The sequence below is a fragment of the Taeniopygia guttata genome, chromosome 2 (genome assembly GCF_048771995.1).
Source record: "Taeniopygia guttata chromosome 2, bTaeGut7.mat, whole genome shotgun sequence".
Classification (NCBI taxonomy): domain Eukaryota; kingdom Metazoa; phylum Chordata; class Aves; order Passeriformes; family Estrildidae; genus Taeniopygia; species Taeniopygia guttata.
The window spans coordinates 151,749,381-151,773,823 of NC_133026.1; the positions used below are offsets into that span (position 1 = coordinate 151,749,381).

Consider the following 24,443-nt stretch of genomic DNA (forward strand, 5'->3'; position numbering starts at 1 on the left):
AGATTTCCTGGGGATTTCCTGAGCTTTTCTCAAGCATTTTCTGGGGTTTCCCGATCTTTTCCCGAGCTTTTCTTGGGGATTTCCCGGGGATTTCCCGAGCTTTTCCCAGGGATTTCCCAGGGATTTCCCGAGTTTTTCCCGCCTTTTCCCGGGATTTCCGGTATCCCGGCCTTACCGTGCTGGTCGGGGCGGTGCCGCTGTGCCAGGCCGGCCAGGCTGCGGCAGAGCGGGACCAGCGCCGGGCGCAGCCGCGGCCGCAGCAGCAGCGGCAGCAGGAACGGCCACAGCACCTGCGCATGGGAAAAGAGGGATGGTACCACCGGGAATCACCGGGAATCACGGGGGAATTGCGGGGGAATAGCGGGGGAATTAAGGGGGAATTACGGGGAAATTATGGGGAAAAAATTGGAAAAAAATATAGGGGAAAAAAGGGGAAAATGAAGGAAAATAATTGGGAAAAATGGGGAGAAAATGAGGAAATAAAGGGGAAATAATTGGGGAAAAATGGGGAAAAATGGGGAAAAATTAGGAAATAATTGGGAAATTGTGGGGAAATAACAGGGAAATTGTGGGGAAATAATGGGGGAAAAGGGGGAATAATGGGGAAAAAATAGGGGGAAATGGAGAAATAAAGGGGAAAATAATGGGGAATTAATGGAGGAATAATGGGGAAATAATGGGGAAATAATGGGAAAATAATGGGAAAATAATGGGGAATCATTAGGGGGAAAATGGGGAAAAATGGGGAAAAAATTGGGAAAAATAGGGGAAAAAAGGGAAAAATGAAGGAAAACAATTGGGAAAAATGGGGAGAAAATGGAGAAATAATGGGGAAATTATGGGGAAATTATGGGGAAAATGATTGGGAAAAATGGGGAGAAAATGGGGAAATAATGGGAGGAAAATGGGGAAAAAATGAGGAAATAATGGGGAAATTATGGCGGGGGGGGGGAAGGGAAAAACAGAGCAAAATAATTGGGAAAAAATGGGGGAAATAATTGGGGAAAACAATTGCGAAAGTGGGGAAAAGCTGTGACGGGAAATGGGGAAATAATCGGGGAAAATGGGAAAAATCCCGAGGAAAATCCCTCAGGATTGGGAATTTGGGGGTTCGGAATTTGGAGATTGGGAATTTTGGGATAAAATCTCTCGGGATTGGGAATTTTGGGAACAAAAATTCTGAGGATTGGGAATTTTGGGGATTGGGAATTTCGGAATAAAAATCCCTCAGGATTGGGAATTTTGGGATGAAATTTCTCAAGACTGGGGATTTTGGGATTGGGAATTTTGGGGATTGGGAATTTTGGAATGAAATCCCTCGGGTTTGGGAATTTTGGGATGAAATCCCTCAGGATTGGGAATTTTGGGATTTAAGTCCTTTGGGATTGGGAATTTTGGGATGAAATCCCTCGGGTTTGGGAATTTTGGGATTTTCCCTGTTGGGAATTTCCGGAATTTTTGTTTTTCGGGAATCTCCCGTGGCCGAGGCGGGGCACGGTGCTGCTGAGCAGGAGCAGGAAACCCTCCGGACTGGGAATTTTGGGATGAAATCCCTCAGGAATGGGAATTTTGGGATAAAATCCCTTGGGTTTGGGAATTTTGGGATAAAATCCCTTGGGATTGGGAATTTTGGGATAAAATCCCTCAGGATTGGGAATTTTGGGATTGAAGTCCCACAGGATTGGGAATTTTGGGAACAAAATATATCGAGATTGGGAATTTATGGGATTGGGAATTTTGGGGATTGGGAATTTTTGGGATTGGGAATTTTTGGGATTTTTGCAGTTGGGAATTCCCGGAATTTTGATTTTTTGGGAATTTTTTGGGAATCTCACGTGTCCGAGGCGGGGCACGGTGCTGCTGAGCAGGAGCAGGAAACCCTCAGGGCTGGGAATTTTGGGATAAAATCCGTTGGGACTGGGAATTTTGGGATAAAATCCCTTGGGATTGGGAATTTTGGGATGAAATCCCTCGGGATTGGGAATTTTGGGATAAAATCCGTTGGGATTGGGAATTTTGGGATAAAAATCCCTCAGGATTGGGAATTTTGGGATTGAAGTCCCACAGGATTGGGAATTTTGGGAACAAAATATATCGAGATTGGGAATTTATAGGATTGGGAGTTTTGGGGATTGGGAATTTTGGGGACTGGGAATTTTTGGGGTTGGGAATTTTGGGATTTTCCCTGTTGGGAATTCCCGGAATTTTGATTTTTTGGGAATTTTTCAGGAATCTCCCGTGGCCGAGGCGGGGCACGGTGCTGCTGAGCAGGAGCAGGAAACCCTCGGGACTGGGAATTTTGGGATAAAATCCCTCAGGATTGGGAATTTTGGGATGAAATCCCTCAGGATTGGGAATTTTGGGATTTTTGCTGTTGGGAATTCCCGGAATTTTGGGAATTTTTCGGGAATCTCCCGTGGCCGAGGCGGGGCACGGTGCTGCTGAGCAGGAGCAGGAAACCCTCGGGACTGGGAATTTTGGGATGAAATCCCTCAGGATTGGGAATTTTGGGATGAAATCCCTCGGGTTTGGGAATTTGGGGATTTAAGTCCTTTGGGATTGGGAATTTTGGGATAAAAATCCCTCAGGATTGGGAATTTTGGGATAAAATCCGTTGGGATTGGGAATTTTGGGATAAAATCCCTCAGGATTGGGAATTTTGGGATTGAAGTCCCACAGGATTGGGAATTTTGGGAACAAAATATATTGAGATTGGGAATTTATGGGATTGGGAGTTTTGGGGATTGGGAATTTTTGGGATTGGAAATTTTGGGATTTTTCCTGTTGGGAATTCCCGGAATTTTTCTTTTTTGGGAATTTTTTGGGAATCTCACGTGTCCGAGGCGGGGCACGGTGCTGCTGAGCAGGAGCAGGAAACCCTCGGGGCTGGGAATTTTGGGATGAAATCCCTCAGGATTGGGAATTTTGGGATGAAATCCCTCGGGTTTGGGAATTTTGGGATTTAAATCCTTTGGGATTGGGAATTTTAGGATAAAAATCCCTCAGGTTTGGGAATTTGGGGATTTAAGTCCTTTGGGATTGGGAATTTTGGGATTGAAGTCCCACAGGATTGGGAATTTTGGGAACAAAATTTATTGGGATTGGGAATTTTGGGATTGGGAATTTTTGGGATTGGGAATTTTGGGATTTTCGCTGTTGTGAATTCCCGGAATTTTTGTTTTTTGGGAATTTTTTGGGAATCTCCCGTGGCCGAGGCGGGGCACGGTGCTGCTGAGCAGGAGCAGGAAACCCTCAGGAATGGGAATTTTGGGATTTAAGTCCTTTGGGATTGGGAATTTTGGGATTTTTGCAGGTGGGAATTCCCGGAATTTCTCTTTTTTGGGAATTTTTCGGGAATCTCCCGTGGCCGAGGCGGGGCACGGTGCTGCTGAGCAGGAGCAGGAAACCCTCGGGGCTGGGAATTTTGGGATAAAATCACTCAGGATTGGGAATTTTGGGATGAAATCCCTCAGGAATGGGAATTTTGAGATTTTTGCAGTTAGGAATTCCCGGAATTTTTCTTTTTTTGGAATTTTTTGGGAATCTCACGTGTCCGAGGCGGGGCACGGTGCTGCTGAGCAGGAGCAGGAAACCCTCGGGACTGGGAATTTGGGAATTGGGAATTTTGGGATGAAATCCCTCAGGATTGGGAATTTTGGGATTTTTGCAGTTGGGAATTCCCGGAATTTTGATTTTTTGGGAATTTTTCGGGAATCTCACGTGGCCGAGGCGGGGCACGGTGCTGCTGAGCAGGAGCAGGAAACCCTCGGGACTGGGAATTTTGGGGATAAAATCCCTCAGGAATGAGAATTTTGGGATAAAATCCCTCGGGTTTGGGAATTTTGGGATTTTCCCAGTTGGGAATTCCCGGAATTTTGATTTTTTGGGAATTTTTTGGGAATCTCACGTGGCCGAGGCGGGGCACGGTGCTGCTGAGCAGGAGCAGGGTGCTGACGCTGACGCTCCGGACGTCGGCGCTCGTCGGATCCTCGGGATTTTCCTCTGGAATTCCGGCGGGCTGGGGGAAAACAGGGAGGAATTCCCAAAAAAAGTTGGGAAAAGGATGGGAAAAAGGATGGGAAAAGTGTGGGAAAAGTTGGGGAAAACATCTGGAAAAATTGGGAAGAAATGGGAAAAATTTGGTAAAGGGATGGGAAAATGGGGAAAAGGTTGGGAAAAGTTGGGAAAAGGATGGGAAAATTGGGGAAATGAGGAAAAATTGGGAGAAGGGTGGGAAAAGGGTGGGAAAAGCTGGAAAAGTTGGGGAAAAATGGGGAAAATGGGGAAAAGGAGGGGAAAAATTGGGAAAATGGAGAAAATTGTGGGAGAGGTTGGAAAAAGGGTGGGAAAAGTTAGGAAAATATTGGGAAAAATTGGGGAAAAATGGGGAAAAGGTTGGGAAAAGTTGGGAAAAGTCGGGAAAAGTTGGGAAAAGTTGGGGAAACATTGGGAAAAATGGGGAAAAATGGGGAAGAGGTTGGAAAAAGTTGGGAAAATTTAGGAAAATTTGGGAAAAGGGTGGGAAAAGTTGGGAAAAAATGGGGAAAAGGTTGGGAAAACTTGGGAAAAGGGTGGGAAAAGTTGGGAACAGTTGCGAAATCATTGGGGAAAATGGGGAAAAATGGGGAAAATTGAGAAAATAATGGGGAAATTGGGAAAATACTGGGGAAAGTTGGGAAAATATTGGGGAAATGTGAGGAAAAGGTTGGGAAAAGTTAGGAAAAGAATGGGAAAAGTTGGGAAAACATGGGGAAAATGGGGAAAAGGTTGGGAAAACTTGGGGAAAGGGTGGGAAAAGTTGGGAAAAGTCGGGAAAAGTTTGGGAATTTGGGGCAAAGGTTTGGAAAACTTGGGAAAAGGATGGGAAAAGTTGGGAAAAGGATGGGAAAAGGATGGGAGAAGTTGGGAAAACATTGGGAGAAACTGGGAAGAAATGGGGAAAATGGAGAAAATAATGGGAACATTGGGAAAATTATGGGAAAAGTTGGGAAAAATATTGGGAAAAATGATGGGAAAATGGGAAAAGGTTGGGAAAAGTTTAGGAAAAGAGTGGGAAAAGGGTGGGAAAAGTTGGAAAAATGATGGGAAACATTGGAAAAAATGGGGAAAATGGAGAAAAATAATGGGAAAATTGGGAAAATGATGGGAAAAGTTGGGAAAATATTGGGAAAAATGGGGAAAATGGGAAAAGGCTGGGAAAAGTTTAGGAAAAGAATGGGAAAAGTTGGGAAAAGTTGGAGAAAATAATGGGAAAAATGGGAAAATTATGGGAAAAGTTGGGGAAAGTTTAGGAAAATTTGGGAAAAGGGTGGGAGAAGTTGGAAAAATCATGGGAAAATGTTGGGAAAAGTTGGGAAAAGGGTGGGAGAAGGATGGGAAAAGTTGGGGAAAACATTGGGAAAAATTGGGAAGAAATTGGGAAAATGGAGAAAATAATGGGGAAATTGGGAAAATACTGGGAAAAGTTGGGAAAATATTGGGGAAATGTGAGGAAAATGGGGAAAAGGTTGGGAAAACTTGGGAAAAGTTGGGAAAAGTTTAGGAAAATTTGGGAAAAGGTTAGGAAAAGTTGGGAAAACATGGGGAAAAAATGGGGAAAATGGGGAAAAGGTTGGGAAAAGTTAGGAGAAGAACGGGGAAAAGGTTGGGAAAAGAATGGGAAAAGGGTGGGAGAACTTGGGAAAAGCTGGGAAAATAATGGGAAAAAAATGGGGAAAATGGAGAAAATGTCGGAAAAAGTTGGGGAAGGATGGGAGAAGTTGGATAAAGAGTGGAAAAGTTGGAGAAAGGATGGGAAAAAATGGGGAAAATGGGGAAAAGGTTGGGAAAACTTGGGAAAAGTTGGGAAAAGGCTGGGAAATTTGGAAAAGATTATGAGAAATTGGGAAAAAATGGGGAAAACTTGAGAGGCGGACAGGGAAAAATGGGAAAAGGCTGTGGAAAAGTTGGAAAAGGGTGGAAAAAGTTGGAAAAAGTTGGGAAAAGTTGGGGAAAAGGCTGGGAAAAGGGTGAGAAAAGTTGGAATAATGATGGGAAAAGTTGGGAAAACATGGGGAAAAATGGGGAAAATAGGGAAAAGGTTGAGAAAAGTTAGGAAAAGAATGGGAAAAGGGTGGGAAAAGAATGGGAAAAGGGTGGGAGAAGTTGGGAAAAGCTGGGAAAATATTGGGAAAAAGGGGGAAAATGGGGAAAAGGTTGGGAAAACTTTAGGAAAATTTGGGAAAAGGGTGGGAGAAGTTGGAAAAATCATGGGAAAAGGGTGGGTAAAGTTGGGAAAAGGGTGGGAGAAGGATGGTAAAAGTTGGGAAAACATTGGGAAAACATTGGGAGGAACTGGGAAGAAATGGGGAAAATGGAGAAAATAATGGGAAAATTGGGAAAATATTGGGAAAAAGTGGGGAAAATGGGGAAAAGGTTGGGAAAAGGTTGGGAAAAGTTGGGAAAAGTTGGAAAAAGTTGGGAAAAGTATGGGAAAATGATGGGAAAAGTTGGGAAAAGTCGGGAAAAGTTGGGAAAAGGTTGGGAAAAGTTGGGAAAAGGGTGGGAGAAGGATGGGAAAAGTTGGGAAAAACATTGGAAAAACATAGGGAAAAATTGGGAAGAAATTGGGAAAATGGAGAAAATAATGGGGAAATTGGGAAAATACTGGGGAAAGTTGGGAAAATATTGGGGAAATGTGAGGAAAATGGGGAAAAGGTTGGGAAAAGTTAGGAAAAGAATGGGAAAAGTTGGGAAAAAATGGGGAAAATGGGGAAAAGGTTGGGAAAACTTGGGAAAAGGATGGGAAAAGTTGGGAAAAGTCGGGAAAAGCCGGGGAATTTGGGAATTCTCACCGGCTCAGCGGGCAGGGCGCACTGCTCCACCAGGAATTCCAGCAGCGCCTCCGCCCCCGGCTGCTCCAGGAAACCGTGGTGGGCCAGGGCAGAGATCAGCTGCACCAGGGCGCACTTCACCTGGGGAAAAACGGGAAAAACGGGAAAAATCGGGAATTCTGGGGGAGAAACGGTGGAAAAATGGGGAAAAACGGGGAAAAAATGGGAAAAAACAGGGAAAAAATGGGGGAAATGTGGGGGAAAATGGGAAATTGGGAGTCAGGAGCAGAGATCAGCTGCACCAGGGCGCACTTCACCTGGGGAAAAAACGGGAAAAACGGGAAAAATCGGGAATTCTGGGGGAGAAACGGTGAAAAAATGGGGAATAAATGAAGGAAAATGGTGAAAAAATGGTGAAAATGGGGGGGGGGAAATGGGGAAAAACCAGGGAAAAAATAGAGAAAAGAGAGGGAGAAACAGGAAAAAAATGGAATTCTGAGGAAAATGGGGGAAAACGGGGGGGAAATGGGGGAAATGTGGGAAAAAATGGGAGAAATGGGGGGAAAATGGTGAAAAAATGGGGAAAAATGTAGGGAAACAGTTAAAAAAAATGGGGAAATTATGGGGGAAAATGGGACAAAATGTGGGGGGAAATGGGACAAAAAGGGGATAAAAATGGGCAAAAAAGAGGAAGAAACAGGGAAAAATCGGAATTCTGGGGGAAATGGTGAAAAAATTGGGAAAATTGAGGGGAAAATGGGGGAAATGAAGAAAAAATGGGGGAAATGGGGAAATTTTGGGGAAATGGGAAATTGGGAGTCAGGAGCAGGGATCAGCTGCACCAGGGCACACTTTTCTTTGGGGAAAAAAATGGGGAAAATGGGTAAAATTGGGAATTCTGGGGGAGAAATGGTGAAAAAATGGGGAAAAACAGTGAAAAAATGGGGAGAAATGGTGAAAAAATGGTGAAAAAATGGTGAAAATGGGGGGGGAAATGGGGAAAAAACAGGGGAAAAAATAGAGAAAAGAGAGGGAGAAACAGGAAAAAAATGGAATTCTGAGGAAAATGGGGAAAAATGGGGGAAAACGGGGGAAAATGTGGGAAAAAATGGGAGAAATGGGGGGAAAATGGTGAAAAAATGGGGAAAAAATGTAGGGAAACAGTGAAAAAAAATGGGGAAAATATGGGGGAAAATGGGACAAAATGTGGGGGGAAATGGGAGGAAAAGGGGATAAAAATGGGCAAAAAAGAGGAAGAAACAAGGAAAAATCGGAATTCTGGGGGAAATGGTGAAAAAATTGGGAAAATTGAGGGAAAAATGGGGGGAAATGAAGAATAAATGGGGGAAATGGGGAAATTTTGGGGAAATGGGAAATTGGGAATGAGGAGCAGGGATCAGCTGCACCAGGGCACACTTTTCTTTGGGGAAAAACGGGAAAAACGGGAAAATCGGGAATTCTGGGGGAGAAACGGTGAAAAAATGGGGAAAAACGGGGAAAAAATGGGGAAAAACGGGGAAAAAATGGGGAAAAACAGGGAAAAAATGGGGAATAATGGGGAAAAAATGGGGGGAAATGGTGAAAAAATTGGGGAAATGGTGTAAAAATGGGGGAAAAAGAGAGGAAGAAACAGGAAAAAATTGGAATTCCATGAAAAAATGGAAAAATGGGAAGAAATGGGAAATAAATGGGGGAAATGGGGAATAAATGAAGGAAAATGGTGAAAAAATGGGGGAAATGGGGGAAAATGGGAAATTGGGAGTCAGGAGCAGAGATCAGCTGCACCAGGGCGCACTTCACCTGGGGAAAAACGGGAAAAACGGGAAAAATCGGGAATTCTGGGGGAGAAACGGTGGAAAAATGGGGAATAAATGAAGGAAAATGGTGAAAAAATGGTGAAAATGGGGGGGGAAATGGGGAAAAAACAGGGAAAAAATAGAGAAAAGAGAGGCAGAAACAGGAAAAAAATGGAATTCTGAGGAAAATGGGGAAAAATGGGGGGAAACGGGGGGAAAATGGGGGAAAAAATGGGAGAAATGGGGGGGAAATGGTGAAAAAATGGGGAAAAATGTAGGGAAACAGTGAAAAAAAATGGGGAAAATATGGGGGAAAATGGGGGAAATGTGGGGGGGAATGGGAGGAAAAGGGGATAAAAATGGGCAAAAAAGAGGAAGAAACAGGAAAAAATTGGAATTCTGGGGGAAATGGTGAAAAAATTGGGAAAATTGAGGGAAAATGGGGGAAATTAAGAAAATATGGGGGAAATGGGGAAATTTTGGGGAAATGGGAAATTGGGAGTCAGGAGCAGAGATCAGCTGCACCAGGGCGCACTTCACCTGGGGAAAAAAAATGGGAAAAACGGGAAAAATCGGGAATTCTGGGGGAGAAATGGTGGGAAAATGGGGAGAAACGGGGAAAAAATGGGGAGAAATGGTGAAAAAATGGGGGGAAACGGGGAAAAAATGGGGAGAAATGGTGAAAAAATTGGGGAAATGGTGTAAAAATGGGGGAAAAAGAGAGGAAGAAACAGGAAAAAATTGGAATTCCATGAAAAAATGGAAAAATGGGAAGAAATGGGAAATAAATGGGGGGAAATGGGGAATAAATGAAGGAAAATGGTGAAAAAATGGGGAAAATTGTGAAAAAATGGGTGAAATTGGGGAAAAAAGGGTAAAAATGGGGAAGAGAGGGAGAAAGGAAAAAAATTGGAATTCTAGGTAAAAATGGGGGAAAATGGGGGAAAAACGGGGAAAAAATTGAGGGAAAAAAGCAGGGGAAAACAGTGAAAAAATGGGGGAAATGTGGGGGGAAAATGGGGGGAAAAATGGTAAAACTGGTAAAAAGAGAGAGAGAAAGGAAGAAATTGGAATTCTGGGTAAAAATGGGGGAAAATGGGGAAAAATTGAGGGAAAATGAGGGAAAAACAGTGAAAAAATGGGGAAATATGGGGGGAAAATGGGGGGGAAAATGGTAAAAATGGGAAAAAGAGAGGGAGAAAGGAAAAAAAATTGGAATTCTGGGTAAAAATGGGGGGAAAATGGGGAAAAATTGAGGGAAAATGAGGGAAAAACAGTGAAAAATGGGGGAAATGTGGGGGAAAATGGGGAAAAAATGGGGGGAAAACAGAGTAAAAATGGGAAAAAGTGGGAGAAACAGGAAAAACTTGGAATTCCATGAAAAATTGAAAAAATGGGAAGAAATGGGAAAAAAATTGGCTGGAAAACGGGGAAAAAATGTCGGGAAATGGGGAAAAAATGGGGGAAAGAGTGAAAAAATGTCGGAAAAATGGGGGAAAATTGGGAAAATTGGGGAAAACCAGGAATTCCTGGAAAAAATGGGAATTTTAGGGGGAAAAAATGGGGGGGAAAATGGGAAAAAAGGGATTCCAGCCCCCGTGGCGCCCCCTAGAGGTGGGGAAGGGCAGCGGGGTTTGGGATTTTCGGGAATTCCAGAATTTTTTGGGAATTTTGGGAAATTTCTGGGAATTTTGGGAATTTTCCGGGAATTTTGGGAATACCTTGTTGCTCGGGTCCTGCAGAGGGACTTTAAGGGCAGAGAGGATGGAAACTTTCTGCATTTCCATCTGGGAAGCTGCAAAAAAACGGGAATTTGGGATGGGGAAAATCCCCCGAGAAATCAACGAAGAATTCCGCAAAAAATCCCAAAATAATCCCAGAAAATCCCCATGAAATTCCCAATAAAATTCCCATAAAATCTCCATGAAATCCCAAAATAATCCCAGAAAATCCCCATAAAATCCCCAACAAAATTCCCATGAAATCCCAAAATAATCCCAGAAAATCCCCATGAAATTCCCAATAAAATCCCCATGAAATGACCAATAAATCCCCAAACAATTCTTTAATAAATCCCAAAATAATCGTATAAAATCTCCCAATAAATCCCATTAACAAATGCCAATAAATCCCCAATAAACCCCATTTAAAAATCCCATAAAATCCCCCAATAAATCCCATAAAATCCCCATTAAAAACCCCATTAAACCCCATTAAAAACCCCATTAAAACCCCATTAAAAACCCCATTAAAAACTCCATTAAAAACCCCATTAAAAACTCCATTAAAAACCCCATTAAAAACCCTATAAATCCCAAAAAAATCCCCAATAAACCCCCAATAAACCCCAATAAATCCCCAATAAACCCCAATTAAACCCAAATATATCCCTAATAAACCAAATAAATCCCCAATAAATCCCATAAAAAACCCCAATAAATCCCCAATAAACTCCAAAAAACCCCAATGTCCTATAAATCCTCAATAAATCTCCAATAAATCCCCAATAAACTGCCAATAAATCCCCTAAAAAACCGAAAAAAAACCCCATAAAATTCACTAAGAAATCCTCAAAATACTCCATAAAAAACCCAAAAAACCCCCATTAAACCCCATAAAATCCCCCCAAAAACCCCATTGACCCCCATTGATCCCCATTGATCCCCATTGATCCCCATTGATCCCCATTGATCCCCATCAATCCCCATTGATCCCCCTTGATCCCCACTGACCCCCATTGACCCTGATCAATCCCCATTGACCACGATCAATCCCCATTGATCCCCATTGATCCCCATTGACCCCGATCAATCCCCATTGACCCTCATTGACCCCGATTGACCCTGATTGATCCCCATTGATCCCCAATTGATCGCTGTGGCTCACGGGCGCTGTTGAGGAGGTGCCGCAGCAGCCGCAGCGCCCCATTGATCCCCATCGATCCCCATTGATCCCCATTGATCCCCATTGATCCCCATTGATCCCTATTGATCCCCATTGATCCCCATTGACCCCCATCGACTCTGATTGATCCCCATTGACCCCGATTGATCCCCGATTGATCCCCGTGGCTCACGGGCGCTGTTGAGGAGGTGTCTCAGCAGCCGCAGCGCCCCATTGATCCCCATTGATCCCCATTGACCCCCATTGATCCCCATTGATCCCCATTGATCCCCATTGATCCCTATTGACCCCCATTGACTCTGATCAATCCCTATTGACCCCGATTGATCCCAATCAATCCCGATTGATCCCCATTGATCCCCTCAGCTCACGGGCGCTGTTGAGGAGGTGCCGCAGCAGCCGCAGCGTCCCCTCGATCCCCATTGATCCCCATTGACCCTGATCAATCCCCATTGATCCCCATTGACCGCCATTGATCCCCAATGATCCTGATCAATCCCCATTGACCCCGATCAATCCCCAATAACCCCGATTGATCCCCATTGATCCCCTCAGCTCACGGGCGCTGTTGAGGAGGTGTCTCAGCAGCCGCAGCGCCCCATTGATCCCCATTGATCCCCATTGATCCCCATTGATCCCCATTGATCCCCATTGACTCTGATCAATCCCCATTGACCCCGATCGATCCCAATGGACCCCGATTGATCCCGATTGATCCCCATTGATCCCTTCAGCTCACGGGCGCTGTTGAGGAGGTGCCGCAGCAGCCGCAGCGCCCCCTCGATCCCCATTGATCCCCATTGATCCCCATTGATCCCGATTGACCCTGATCAATCCCCAATAACCCTGATTGATCCCCATTGATCCCCAATCGATCGCTGTGGCTCACGGGCGCTGTTGAGGAGGTGCCGCAGCAGCCGCAGCGCCCCATCGACCCCCATCGATCCCCATTGACCCCCATTGATCCCCATCGATCCCCATTGATCCCCATTGATCCCAATCAATCCCGATCAATCCCGATCAATCCCAATTAACCCTGATTGATCCCCTCAGCTCACGGGCGCTGTTGAGGAGGTGCCGCAGCAGCCGCAGCGCCCCCTCGATCCCCATTGATCCCCATTAACCCCGATTGACCCCGATTGATCCCCATTGACCCCGATTGATCCCAATCAATCCCAATTAACCCTGATTGATCCCGGTGGCTCACGGGCGCTGTTGAGGAGGTGCCGCAGCAGCCGCAGCGCCCCCTCGATCCCCATTGATCCCCATCGATCCCCATTGACCCCAATCAATCCCCATTGACTCTGATCAATCCCCATTGATCCCGATTGACCCTGATTGACCCCGATCGACCCCGATTGATCCCCGATCGATCACCGCTGCTCACGGGCGCTGTTGAGGAGGTGTCTCAGCAGCCGCAGCGCCCCGTGCCGGTGCCGCTCGGAGCCGCTCTCCAGCCGCGGCAGCAGCCAGGCCAGGAGCCGCGCCGGGAACGGCGCCGCTGCCACGGGAACGGGGCGAAAATCGGGGATTTTGGGAAAAAACAGAATTTAATGGGGTTTAATGGGGTTTAATGGGGTGTTTAATGGGGTTTAATGGGGTTTAATGGGGTTTTTAATGGGGTTTAATGGGGTTTTTAATGGGGTTTAATGGGGCTTAATGGGGGTTTTATTTGGTTTAATGGGGTTTTTAATGGGGTTTTTAATGGGGTTTAATAATGGGGTTTAATGGGGCCTAATGGGGATTTTAGTGTGGTTTTAATGGGGTTTTTAATGGGGTTTTTAATGGGGTTTAATGGGATTTAATGGGTTTTTTTTTGGGGTTTAATGGGGTTTTGAATGGGGTTTAATGGGGTTTAATGGGGTTTAATGGGGTTAAATGAGGTTTTTAATGGGGTTTAATGGGGTTTAATGGGGTTTAATGGGGTTTAATGGGGTTCAATGGGGCTTTTAATGGGGTGCAATGGGGGTTTTATTTGGTTTAATGGGGTTCAATGGGGTTTAATGGGGTGCAACGGGGGTTTTATTGGGTTTAATGGGGTTTAATGGGGTGTTTAATGGGGTTTTTAATGGAGTTTAATGGGGTGTTTAATGGGGTTTTGAATGGGGTTTAATGGGGTTTTTTTGGGGTTATTAATGGGGTTTAATGGGGTTTTTAATGGGGTTTAATGGAGTTCAATGGTGTGTAATGGGGTTTAATGGGGTTTTTAATGGGGTTTATTGGGGTTTTTAATGGGGTTTAATGGGGTTCAATGGGGTTTTTAATGGGGTTTAATGGGGTTCAATGGGGTTTTTAATGGGGTTTAACGGGGTTCAATGGGGTTTTTAATGGGGTTTAACGGGGTTTTTAATGGGGTTTAATGGGGTTTTTAATGGGGTTTAATGGGGTTCAATGGGGATTTTATTGGGTTTAATGGGGTTTTTAATGGGGTTATTAATGGGGTTTAATGGGGTTTTTAAACGGGTTTAATGGGGTGTTTAATGGGGTTTTTAATGGGGTTTAATGGGGTTTAATGGGGTTTTTTATGGGGTTTAATGGGGTTTTTAATGGGGTTTAATGAGGTTTAATGGGGTTTAATGGGGTTTTTAATGGGGTTTAATGAGGTTTAATGGGGTTTAATGGGGTTTTTAATGGGGTTTAATGGGGTTTAATGGTGTTTAATGGGGTTTAATGGGGTTTAATGGGGTTTTTAATGGGGTTTAATGGGGTTTAATGGGGTTTTTAATGGGGTTCAATGGTGTTTAATGCGGATTTTAATGGGGTTTAATGGGGATTTTAATGGGGTTTAATGGGGTTTTTAATGGGGTTTAATGGGGTTTTTAATGGGGTGTAATGGGCAAAATTCCAGAATTTTTGTTTAAAATCAGGAAATTTGGGGGGAATTTTTGGAATGTCGGGAACACCGGGTACTTTGAGAACGTTGGGAACTTCGGGGACGTTGGGAATTTTGGGAAAGCTGGGAACGTTGGGAATTCTGTAGGGAATTTGTGGAATTTTGGAGGAAATTTGTGGAATTTTGGGCAAAATCACAGAATTTTGAGAGAGAATTTCAGAATTTCGGGGGGGGGAAATTTTAAACGAAAATCAGGGAATTTGCGGGCGGGAATTTCGGGAATTTTGGGAATTTTGGGAATCTCACCCAGGACGGAGAAGCAGCGCAGCAGCTCCGCCTGGTTCTTGCTGCTCGTGGGGACGTTGGGATCGGCCGGAGCCACCAGCTGAGGGAAAAAAGATGGAAAAATCCTGGAAAAATCCTGGAAAAGTCACGGGAATATCCTGGGAAACTACCGGGAAAATCCCAGGAAAATCCTGAGAAAATTCCGGATAAATCCTGGGAAAATTACTGGGAAAGTCTGGGAAAATCCCTGGAAAATCCCAGAAAAATCTGGGGAAAATCCTGAAAATTTTTGGGGACTATCTGGGCGAAATCCAGGACAATTCCTGGAAAATTCCAGGGGAAAATGCAGGAAGTATCCTGGAAAAATCTGGGAAAATCCTGGGGAAAATCCTATAAATAAATCCAGGAAAAATCCAGGAAAATCCTGGGAATTACCTGGAACAATCCCAGAAAAATCCAGGAAAAATTGCTCAAAAATTTATGAAAAAATCAGGGAAAAAGCCTGGAAATCCAGGGAAAATGCAGGAAAAATCTGGGAATTACCTGGAACAATCCCAGAAAAATCCAGGAAAAATTCCTTGAAAATTTATGAAAAAATCAGGGAAAACGCCTGGAAATCCAGGCAGGAAGTATCCTGGAAAAATCTGGGGAAATCATGGGGAAAATCAGGGAAAAAAATCCAAGAAAAATCTGGGAATTTCCTGGAAAAAATCCTGAGAAAACCTGGGAATTTCCTGATATAATCTGGGAATTTCCCGGAAAAAATCCAGGAAAAAATCTGGGGATTTCCTGGAAAAATCCCAGAAAAAGTCTGGAAAAATCGCGGGGAAAATCGCAGAAAAATTCTGGAAAATTTTAAGAAAAATTCCAGAAAAATCTGGGGGAAATTCTGAAAAAATTTGGGAAATATCCAGGAAGAAACTGGGAATTTTCTGGAAAAAATCCAGGAAAAATCTGGGTATTTCCTGGGAAAAATCTGGGAATTTCCTGGTACAATCTGGGACTTTCCTGGAACTATCCCAGAAAAATTCTGGAAATTTTCAAGTAAAATCCCAGAAAAATCTGGGAAAAATCCTGAAAAAACTCAGGAAAATCCAGAAAAAAATCAAAAAATAATCTGGGAATTTCCTGGAATAATCTGGGAATATCATGGAAAAAAATCCAGGAAAAATCTGGGAATTTCCTGGAAAAATCCTGGGAAAATGGCAGAAAAATGTCAAGAAATATCGCAGAAAAACGTCTTTAAAAATCATGAAAAAATTCTGGAAAAACACGGGATAAATCCAGAATAATTCCAGGAAAATTTCAGGGGTTTGGGGGGGTTCGGAATTCCGAAAGGGCGGAAAATTCCGGTTGGGAATTCCCGACCTGAGCCAGCAGCGCCGCCAGGAGCGGCTCCAGCTGCGCCTCCAAACTGCGGCTGCCCAGCGCCACGGAAGCTTCCAGAAGCTGGCACAGGCTCTGGAAAAGAGAGGGAAATTGGGAAAAATTCGGGAAAAGCTGGGGGAATTTGGGGAGAAATTGGGGGAAATTTGGGGGGAATTGGGGGGAAATTTGGGGGAAAATTGGGGGAAATTTGGGAAAAGCTGGGGGGAAATTGGGTGGAAACTTGGGGAAAATTGGGGGGAAGTCCAGGGAAAATTGGGGGGAAATTTGGGAAAATTTTGGGGGAAATTTGGGGAAAGTTGGGGAGACATTTGGGAAAAATTTGAGAAAAATTGAGGGAAATTGGGTGGAAAGTTGGGGAGAAATTGGGGGAAATTTAGGGAAAGTTTGGGAGAAATTTGGGAAAATTTGGGAAAAATCTGGGAAAAATTTGGGAAAAATTGAGGGAAATTGAAAGGAAATTGGGGAAAAGTTGGGGGAAATTTGGGAAAAGTTGGGAGAAAATTGGGGAGAAATTAGGGAAAAGTTGGGGAGAAATTTGGGAAAAATTTGGGAAAAATTGAGGGAAATTGGGTGGAAATTTGGGGAAAACTGGGGGGAAATTTGGGAAAATTGGAGGGAAGTCCAGGGAAAATCGTGGAGAAATTTGGGGAAAATTGGGGGGGGGAAATACAGGGAAAATTCAGGAAAAATTTGGGGGAAATTAGGGAGAAAATCATGGGAACGCTCTGGAAAAATCCAGGAGAATAAATTTGGGGAAAAATCCGGGAAAATCGGGAATTTTGGGCACCTTGGAGATGGGGAAGGGCTCCGGGTGTTTGCGGTAGAGGCCGAGGACGGTCGGGAGGAGCTTCGGGAGCTGCTCCTCCAACTGCTCCCCCGGGATCAGCGAGCTCAGGGGGCCCAGAGCCTCCAGAGCGGCCAGGCGGACCTGAAATCCCGGAAAAAATGGGAAAATCCTGGAATTCCAGAGGAAAATCCCAGAATTCTGACAGGAAATCCCGGAATTCTGACAGGAAATCCCCAAATTCTGACAGGAAAATAAAGAAAACAGCAGGAAAATCCCAATCAGGGAGCTCAGGGGCCCAGCGCCACCAGGCGGATCAGGAATCCTGGAAAAAATGGGAAAATCCTGGAATTCCAGAGGGAAATCCCGGAATTCTGACGGGAAATCCCCGAATTCTGACAGGAAAATAGAGAAAACAGCAGGAAAATCCCAAATTCCAGAGGGAAATCCTGATTAGGGAGCTCAGGGGGCCCAGAGCCTCCAGCGCCGCCAGGCGGACCTGAAATCCCGGAAAAAATGGGAAAATCCCGGAATTCCAGAGGGAAATCCCAGAATTCTGACAGGAAATCCCAGAATTCTGACAGAAAATCCTGGAATTCCAGCAGGAAAATAGAGAAAACAGCGGGAAAATCCCGATCGGGGAGCTCAGGGGGCCCAGCGCCTCCAGCGCAGCCAGGCGGACTTGAAATCCCAAAAAAAATGGGAAAATCCCGGAATTCCAGAGGGAAATCCCAGAATTCTGACAGGAATTCCCAGAATTGCAATGGGAAATCCCGGAGAACAGTGGGAAACTCCCGGAAAACAGTGGGAAAATGCCAGAAAAGAGCAGGAAAATGCTGGAATTCCAACAGGAAAATGCCAGAATTCCAATGGGGAGATCCCAGAAAAGAGTGGGAAAATCCCAATATCCCAATATCCCAATGTCCCAATATCCCAATATCCCAATGTCCCAATATCCCAATATCCCAATGTCCCAATATCCCAATATCCCAATATCCCAATATCCCAATATCCCAATGTCCCAATGTCCCAATGTCCCAATGTCCCAATATCCCAATATCCCAATATCCCAATATTCCAATGTCCCAATGTCCCAATGTCCCAATGTCCCAATGTCCCAACCCCAAATCCCAAACCCCAAACCCCAAACCCCAAACCCCAAACCCCAAACCCCAATTCCCAAATCCCAAACCCCAAACCCCAATTCCCAAACCCCAATTCCCAAATCCCAAACCCCAAATCCCCCAATTCCCAAACCCCAATCCCAATGTCCCAAATCCCAAACCCCAAATCCCCCAATCCCAAATTCCCAATCCCAAACCCAAACCCCAAACCCCAAATCCCAAACCCCAAACCCCAAACCCCAAACCCCAAACCCCAAACCCCAAACCCCCCAAATCTCAATTCCCAAACCCCAAACCCCAAACCCCAAATCCCAAATCCCAAACCCCAATTCCCAAAATCCCAATCCCAAACCCCAAACCCCAAACCCCAAACCCCAAACCCCAAATCCCCCAAACCCCAAACCCCAAACCGCAAACCCCAGACCCCAAACCCCAAACCCCCCAAACTCCAAACCCCAAACCCCAAATCCCCCAAACCCCAAATCCCCCAAACCCTGACCCCAATCCCCAATCCCAATCTCAATCCCAATCCCCAAATCCCCCAAACCCCAAATCCCAACCCCAAATCCCCCAAACCCCAAACCCCAAATCCCAAATCCCAAATCCCAAACCCCAAATCCCCCAATCCCAATCCCAAACCCCAAATCCCAAACCCCAAATCCCAAACCCCAAATCCCCCAATCCCAACCCCAAACCCACAACCCCAAAATCCCAAATCCCAAACCCCAAAATCCCAAACCCAAACCCCAAACCCCAAACCCCAAACCCAACCCTAATCCCAAACCCCAACCCCCAACCCCCAAATAAACCCCAAACCCCAAACCCAAACCCCAAACCCCAAACCCCAAACCCCAAACCCCAAATAAACCCCAAACCCCAAATAAACCCCAAACCCCAAACCCCAAACCCCAAATCCCAAACCCCAAATCCCAAACCCCAAATCCCCCAAACCCCAAATCCCAATCCCAACCCCAAACCCCAAACCCCAAACCCCAAATCCCAATCCCAACCCCAAACCCCAAACCCCAAACCCCAAATCCCAAACCCCAAACCCCAAATCCCAAACCCCAAACCCCAAACCCCAAATCCCAAACCCCAAACCCCAAACCCCAAATCCCAAACCCCAAACCCCCCAAACCCCAAACCCCAAACCCCAAACCCCAAACCCCAAACCCCAATTCCCAAACCCCAAACCCCAAAATCCCAAACCCCAAATCCCAAACCCCAAATCCCAAATCCCAAACCCCAAATCCCAAATCCCAAACCCCAAACCCCAAACCCCAAACCCCAAATTACCCCAAACCCCAAATCCCCCAAACCCCAATCCCAAATCCCAAAACCCAAACCCCAAACCCCAAACCCCAAACCCCAAACCCCAAACCCCAAATCCCAATTCCCAAACCCCAAACCCCAAACCCCAAACCCCAAATCCCAAACCCCAAAATCCCAAACCCCAAATCCCAAACCCCAAATCCCAAATCCCAAATCCCAAACCCCAAATCCCAAACCCCAAATCCCAAAATCCCAAACCCCAAACCCCAAACCCCAAATCCCAAAATCCCAAATCCCCCAAATCCCAAACCCCAAACCCCAAACCCCAAACCCCCAAACCCCAATTCCCAAACCCCAAACCCCAAACCCCAAATCCCAAAATCCCAAATCCCAAAATCCCAAATCCGAAACCCCAAACCCCAAACCCCAAATCCCAACCCCCAAACCCCAAACCCCAAACCCCAAATCCCCCAAATCCCAAACCCCAAATCCCAAACCCCAATCCCAAACCCCAAACCCCAAACCCCAAATCCCAAATCCCCCAAACCCCAAATCCCCCAAATCCCAAATCCCAAACCCCAAACCCCAAATTCCCCAAACCCCAAACCCCAAACCCCCCAAACCCCAAACCCCAAAATCCCAAACCCAAATCCCCCAAATCCCAAACCCCAAACCCAAACCCCAAATCCCAAAATCCCAAATCCCAAAATCCCAAATCCCAAATCCCAAACCCCAAAATCCCAAACCCCAAACCCCAAACCCCAAATCCCAAACCCCAAAATCCCAAATCCCAAAATCCCAAATCCCAAATCCCAATCCCACCTTCCCGTCCCGGGCCTGCATCCAGCCGTGGCTGAGGATGTCGAAGGCGGCTCCGAGCTCGAGGCCGAAGGCGTCGGATCGAACCGTCGGATCCGGAGCCTCCGCCCGCCCCGCCACGTACTCCTGGATGCTCTCGCCGAAACGCTGCAGGGCTGGGGGAATTTTGGGGATTTTGGGAATTTTGGGAATTTTTTGGGATTTTTTTGGAATTTTTTTGGAATTTTTGGGTTTTTTTTTTAATTTTTTGGGAATTTTTTTGGGATTTTTTTTGATTTTTGTATTATTTTTGGGGGATTTTTGTGGAATTTTTTTGAAATCTTCATAGAATTTTGGGGGTATTTTTGGGATGTTTGGGAATTTTTTGGGAATTTTGGGAATTTTTTGGGAATTTTTTTTTATTTTTTGGGGTTTTTTGGGGGTTTTTTGGGGATTTCAGGGGATTTTTTAGGATTTTTTGATTATTTTTGCAGATTTTTTTGAGATATTTGAGAAATTTTTTGGAAATCTTCATAGAATTTTTGGGATATTTTAGGGATGTTTGGGAATTCTTTGGGAATTTTTTGGGAAGTTTTAGGATTTTTTTGGGTTATTCTGGGGATTTCAGGGGATTTTTTTTGGTTTTTTTAAGATTTTTGGGTATTTTTTGGACGAATTTTTTGGAAATTCTCATAGAATTTTGGGGATATTTCAGGGATATTTGGGAATTTTTTGGGAATTTTCTGGGGGATTTTTGAGGGTTTTTTTTGATTTTTTGGCGATTTTTTGGGGGATTTTCTGAGGATTTTGGTCCGGGGCCTGCGCCAGCCCCGCCACGTACTCCTGGATGCTCTCGCTGAAACACTGCAGGGCTGCCGAATTCCGGGAATTTTGGGGAATTTTGGGAATTTTTAGGGAATTTTTAGGAATTTTTTTGGATTTTTTTGGCGATTTTTTGGTGATTTTTTGGGGGATTTTCTGAGAATTTTGGTCGGGACCCTGCGCCCACCCCATCTAGACGCTCTCGCTGAAGCACTGCAGGGTTGCAGAATTTTGGGGAATTTTTTGGGAATTTTTTGGGAATTTTTTTTGGAATTTTTCATGAATTTTTAATGAATTTGATTTTTTAGAGAATTTTTGGGGGATGTCGCTCAGGGCCTGCACCCGCCCCGCCACGTACTCCTGGATGCTCTCGCCGAAGCGCTGCAGGGCTGGGGGAATTTTGGGAATTTTGGGAATTTTGGGAATTTTTTGGGAATTTTTTGGGAATTTTTTGGGAATTTTTTAGGATTTTTTGTGGAATTTTTTGGGGATTTTTTGGCGATTTCAGGGGATTTTTTAAGACTTTTTGAAGATTTTTGGTGGAATTTTTTGGAAATCTTCATAGAATTTTGGAGTTATTTTTGAGATATTTGGGAATTTTTCGGGATTTTTTGGGAATTTTTTAGAAATTTTTTGGGAATTTTTTGGGATTTTTTTGGGGATTTTTTGGCGATTTTTTGTGGGATTTCCTGAGGATTTCGGTTGGGACCCTGTGCCCGCCCCATCTGGATGCTCTCGCCGAAGCGCTGCAGGGCTGCCGAATTTTGGGAATTTTGGGGAATTTTTTAGGAATTTTTTTGAACTTTTTAGGAATTTTGTGGGAATTTTTGGGATTTTTTTTGTAATTTTGTGCGAATTTTTGTGAATTTTTTTGGGGTTTTTTTTGATTTTTGTATTATTTTTGGGGGATTTTTGGGGAATTTTTTTTTAAATCTTCATAGAATTCTGGGGATATTTTAGGGATGTTTGGGAATTTTTTGGGAATTTTTGGGGAATTTTTTTGGATTTTTGGGGTTTTTTGGGGTTTTTTTGGGGATTTCAGGGGATTTTTTTAGGATTTTTTGATTATTTTTGGGGATTTTTTTGGGGATTTTTTGAGAAATTTTTTTGAAATCTTCATAGAATTTTGAGGATATTTTAGGGATGTTTGGGAATTCTTTGGAAATATTGGGGAATTTTTTTGGAATTTTTAGGATTTTTTTTGGTTATTCTGGGGATTTCAGGGGATTTTTTTAGGACTTTTTGAAGATTTTTGGAGGAATTTTTTTTAAATCTTCATAGAATTTTGGAGTTATTTTTGAGATATTTGGGAATTTTTCGGGATTTTTTGGGAATTTTTTTGGAATTTTTTTGGGTTTTTTTGGTGATTTTTTGGCGATTTTTTGGGGGATTTTCTGAGGATTTTGGTCCAGGCCCTGGCGTCCGCCCCATCTGGATGCTCTCGCTGAAGCGCTGCAGGGCTGCAGAATTCCGGGAATTTCGAGAATTTTTGGGGAATTTTTTGGGAATTTTTTTTGGGAATTTTGGGTGGTTTTTTGGGTATTTTTTGGGAATTTTTTCGGATTTTTTTGAGGTTCTTTTTAGGGATTTTTTTGAGATTTTTTTCGGATTTTTTGGGATTCTTTTTGTGGTTTTTGAGGGAATTTTTTTGGGATTTTTTGGGATTCTTTTTGGGGTTCTTCCCAGGGTTTTTTTTGGGATCTTCCCGGAGTTTTTGGGATTTTTTTCCAGGACTTTTTTGGGATTTTTCCAGGTTTTTTGGAAATTTTTGGGGATTTTTGTGGGATTTTTCCCAGGGTTTTTTGGGGGGGATTCTTCCAGGTTTTTTGGGGAATTTTGGGGATCCTTTTTGGGAGTTTTTTGGGGGTTTTTCCCAGAGTTTTTTGGCATTTCCCCGGGGTTTTTGGGGAGATTTTCCTGGGGTTTTTTTTGGGATTTTTCCGGGTTTTTTGGGAGATTTTTCCAGGGTTTTTTTGGGATTTTTCCGTGTTTTTTTGGGAATTTTTACCGTAGCAGAGCGTGCATTTCATGGAATCCGTGCGGGCCGTTCCCAGCAGGGGCACGAGCGTGGCCAGGATGGAGCTCAGGAACGGAACCATCCCGAAAACTTGGGAAAAACAACGGGAAAAGGTCACGGACACGGAATTCCCCCCTGGAAAAAATTCCCGACGGAATTCCGGCCCCAAATCCCCAAATTCCAGCCTCAAATCCCCAAATTCCAGCCCCAAATCTCAAAATTGCAGCCTCAAATCCCCAAATTCCAGCATCAAATCCTGAAATTCCAGCCCTAAATCCCAAAATTCCAGCCCCAAATCCCTAAATCCCAAAATTCCTGCTCCGAATCTGAAATTCCAGCAGCAAATCCTGAAATTCCACACCTAAATCCCAAAATTCCAGCCCCAAATCCTGAAATTCTACACCTAAATCCCAAAATTCCAGCCCCAATCCCAAAATTCCAGCAGCAAATCCTGAAATTCCACACCTAAATCCCAAAATTCCAGCTCCAAATCCCAAAATCCCACGCCTCAATCCCAACATTTCAGCCCCAAAATTCCAATTCGAAATTCCAAAATTCCAGCCCCAAGTCCCCAAATTCCCGCCTTTTCCCAGCATTATTCCCGGATTTTTTCCTGCTTTTCCCAGACAAATTCCTGGATTTTTTTCCCCGCTTTTCCTGCATTATTCCTGGATTTTTCCAGCAGAATTCCTGGATTTTTCCCCCTTTTCCTGGATTTTTTCCTGCTGTTCCCAGCAGAATTCCCAGATTTTCCTCACTTTTCCCAGCAGAATTCCCCGATTAATTCCCTCCTTTTCCCAGGATTATTCCTGGATTTTTCTCAGCAGAATTCCCGGATTTTTCCAGCCAAATTCCCGGATTTCCTGGCCGAATTCCCAGATTTTTTCCTGCATTACTCTGAATCTTTTCCCCCTTTTTCTGGCCGAATTCACGGATTTTCTGGCAGAATTCCCATTTTCCTGGCAGAATTCCTGGTTTTCTGGCAGAATTCCCAGATTTTCTGGCAGAATTCCTAGATTTCCAGCCGAATTCCCATTTTCCCAGCCAAATTCCCATTTTTCCATCAGAACTCCCATTTTCCCCGCAGAATTCCCGGATTTCCCATTAGAATTCACATTTTCCCGACAGAATTCTCAGATTTCCCGACAGAATTCCCAGTTTTCTGGCAGAATTCCCATTTTCCCGTCAGAATTCCCAGATTTCCAGCCGAATTCCCGGATTTCCCAGCAGAATCCCCATTTTCCCGTCAGAATTCCCATTTTCCCGTCAGAATTCCATTTTCCCATCAGAATTCCCAGATTTCCCAGCAGATTTCCCATTTTCCCGTCAGAATTCCCATTTTCCCATCAGAATTCCATTTTCCCATCAGAATTTCCATTTCCCGTCAGAATTCCTGGATTCCCATCAGAATTCCCAATTTTCCCAGCCGAATTTCCATTTTCCAGCAGAATTCTCATTTTCCCAGCCAATTTCCCATTTTCCCGTCAGTATTCCCAGATTTCCCAGCTGAATTCCCATTTTCCCGGCAGAATTCCTGGATTTTCCAGCCAAATTCCCAGATTTCCTGGCCAAATTCCAGGTTTCTTGACAGAATTCCCAGTTTCCTG

At 44.4% G+C, this 24,443-nt stretch overlaps 1 protein-coding gene across 4 annotated transcripts in view; it reads right to left on the bottom strand.

The window, feature by feature from the left end:
* MROH1 (maestro heat like repeat family member 1) overlaps positions 1–24,443 on the bottom strand; it is a 94,521-nt gene that overhangs the window by 62,681 nt on the left and 7,397 nt on the right. For all 4 annotated transcript variants that reach the window (XM_072925136.1, XM_072925135.1, XM_072925134.1 and 1 more), the window contains 10 exons: positions 22,828–22,926; positions 20,022–20,173; positions 16,807–16,947; positions 15,999–16,091; positions 14,652–14,730; positions 12,900–13,013; positions 10,330–10,403; positions 6,834–6,953; positions 3,908–4,018; positions 176–290 (listed from right to left, as the gene is read on the bottom strand). In XM_072925136.1, the coding sequence (XP_072781237.1) occupies positions 176–290; positions 3,908–4,018; positions 6,834–6,953; positions 10,330–10,403; positions 12,900–13,013; positions 14,652–14,730; positions 15,999–16,091; positions 16,807–16,947; positions 20,022–20,173; positions 22,828–22,926 (1,098 nt within the window). The remainder of the gene's footprint in view (positions 1–175; positions 291–3,907; positions 4,019–6,833; positions 6,954–10,329; positions 10,404–12,899; positions 13,014–14,651; positions 14,731–15,998; positions 16,092–16,806; positions 16,948–20,021; positions 20,174–22,827; positions 22,927–24,443) is intronic.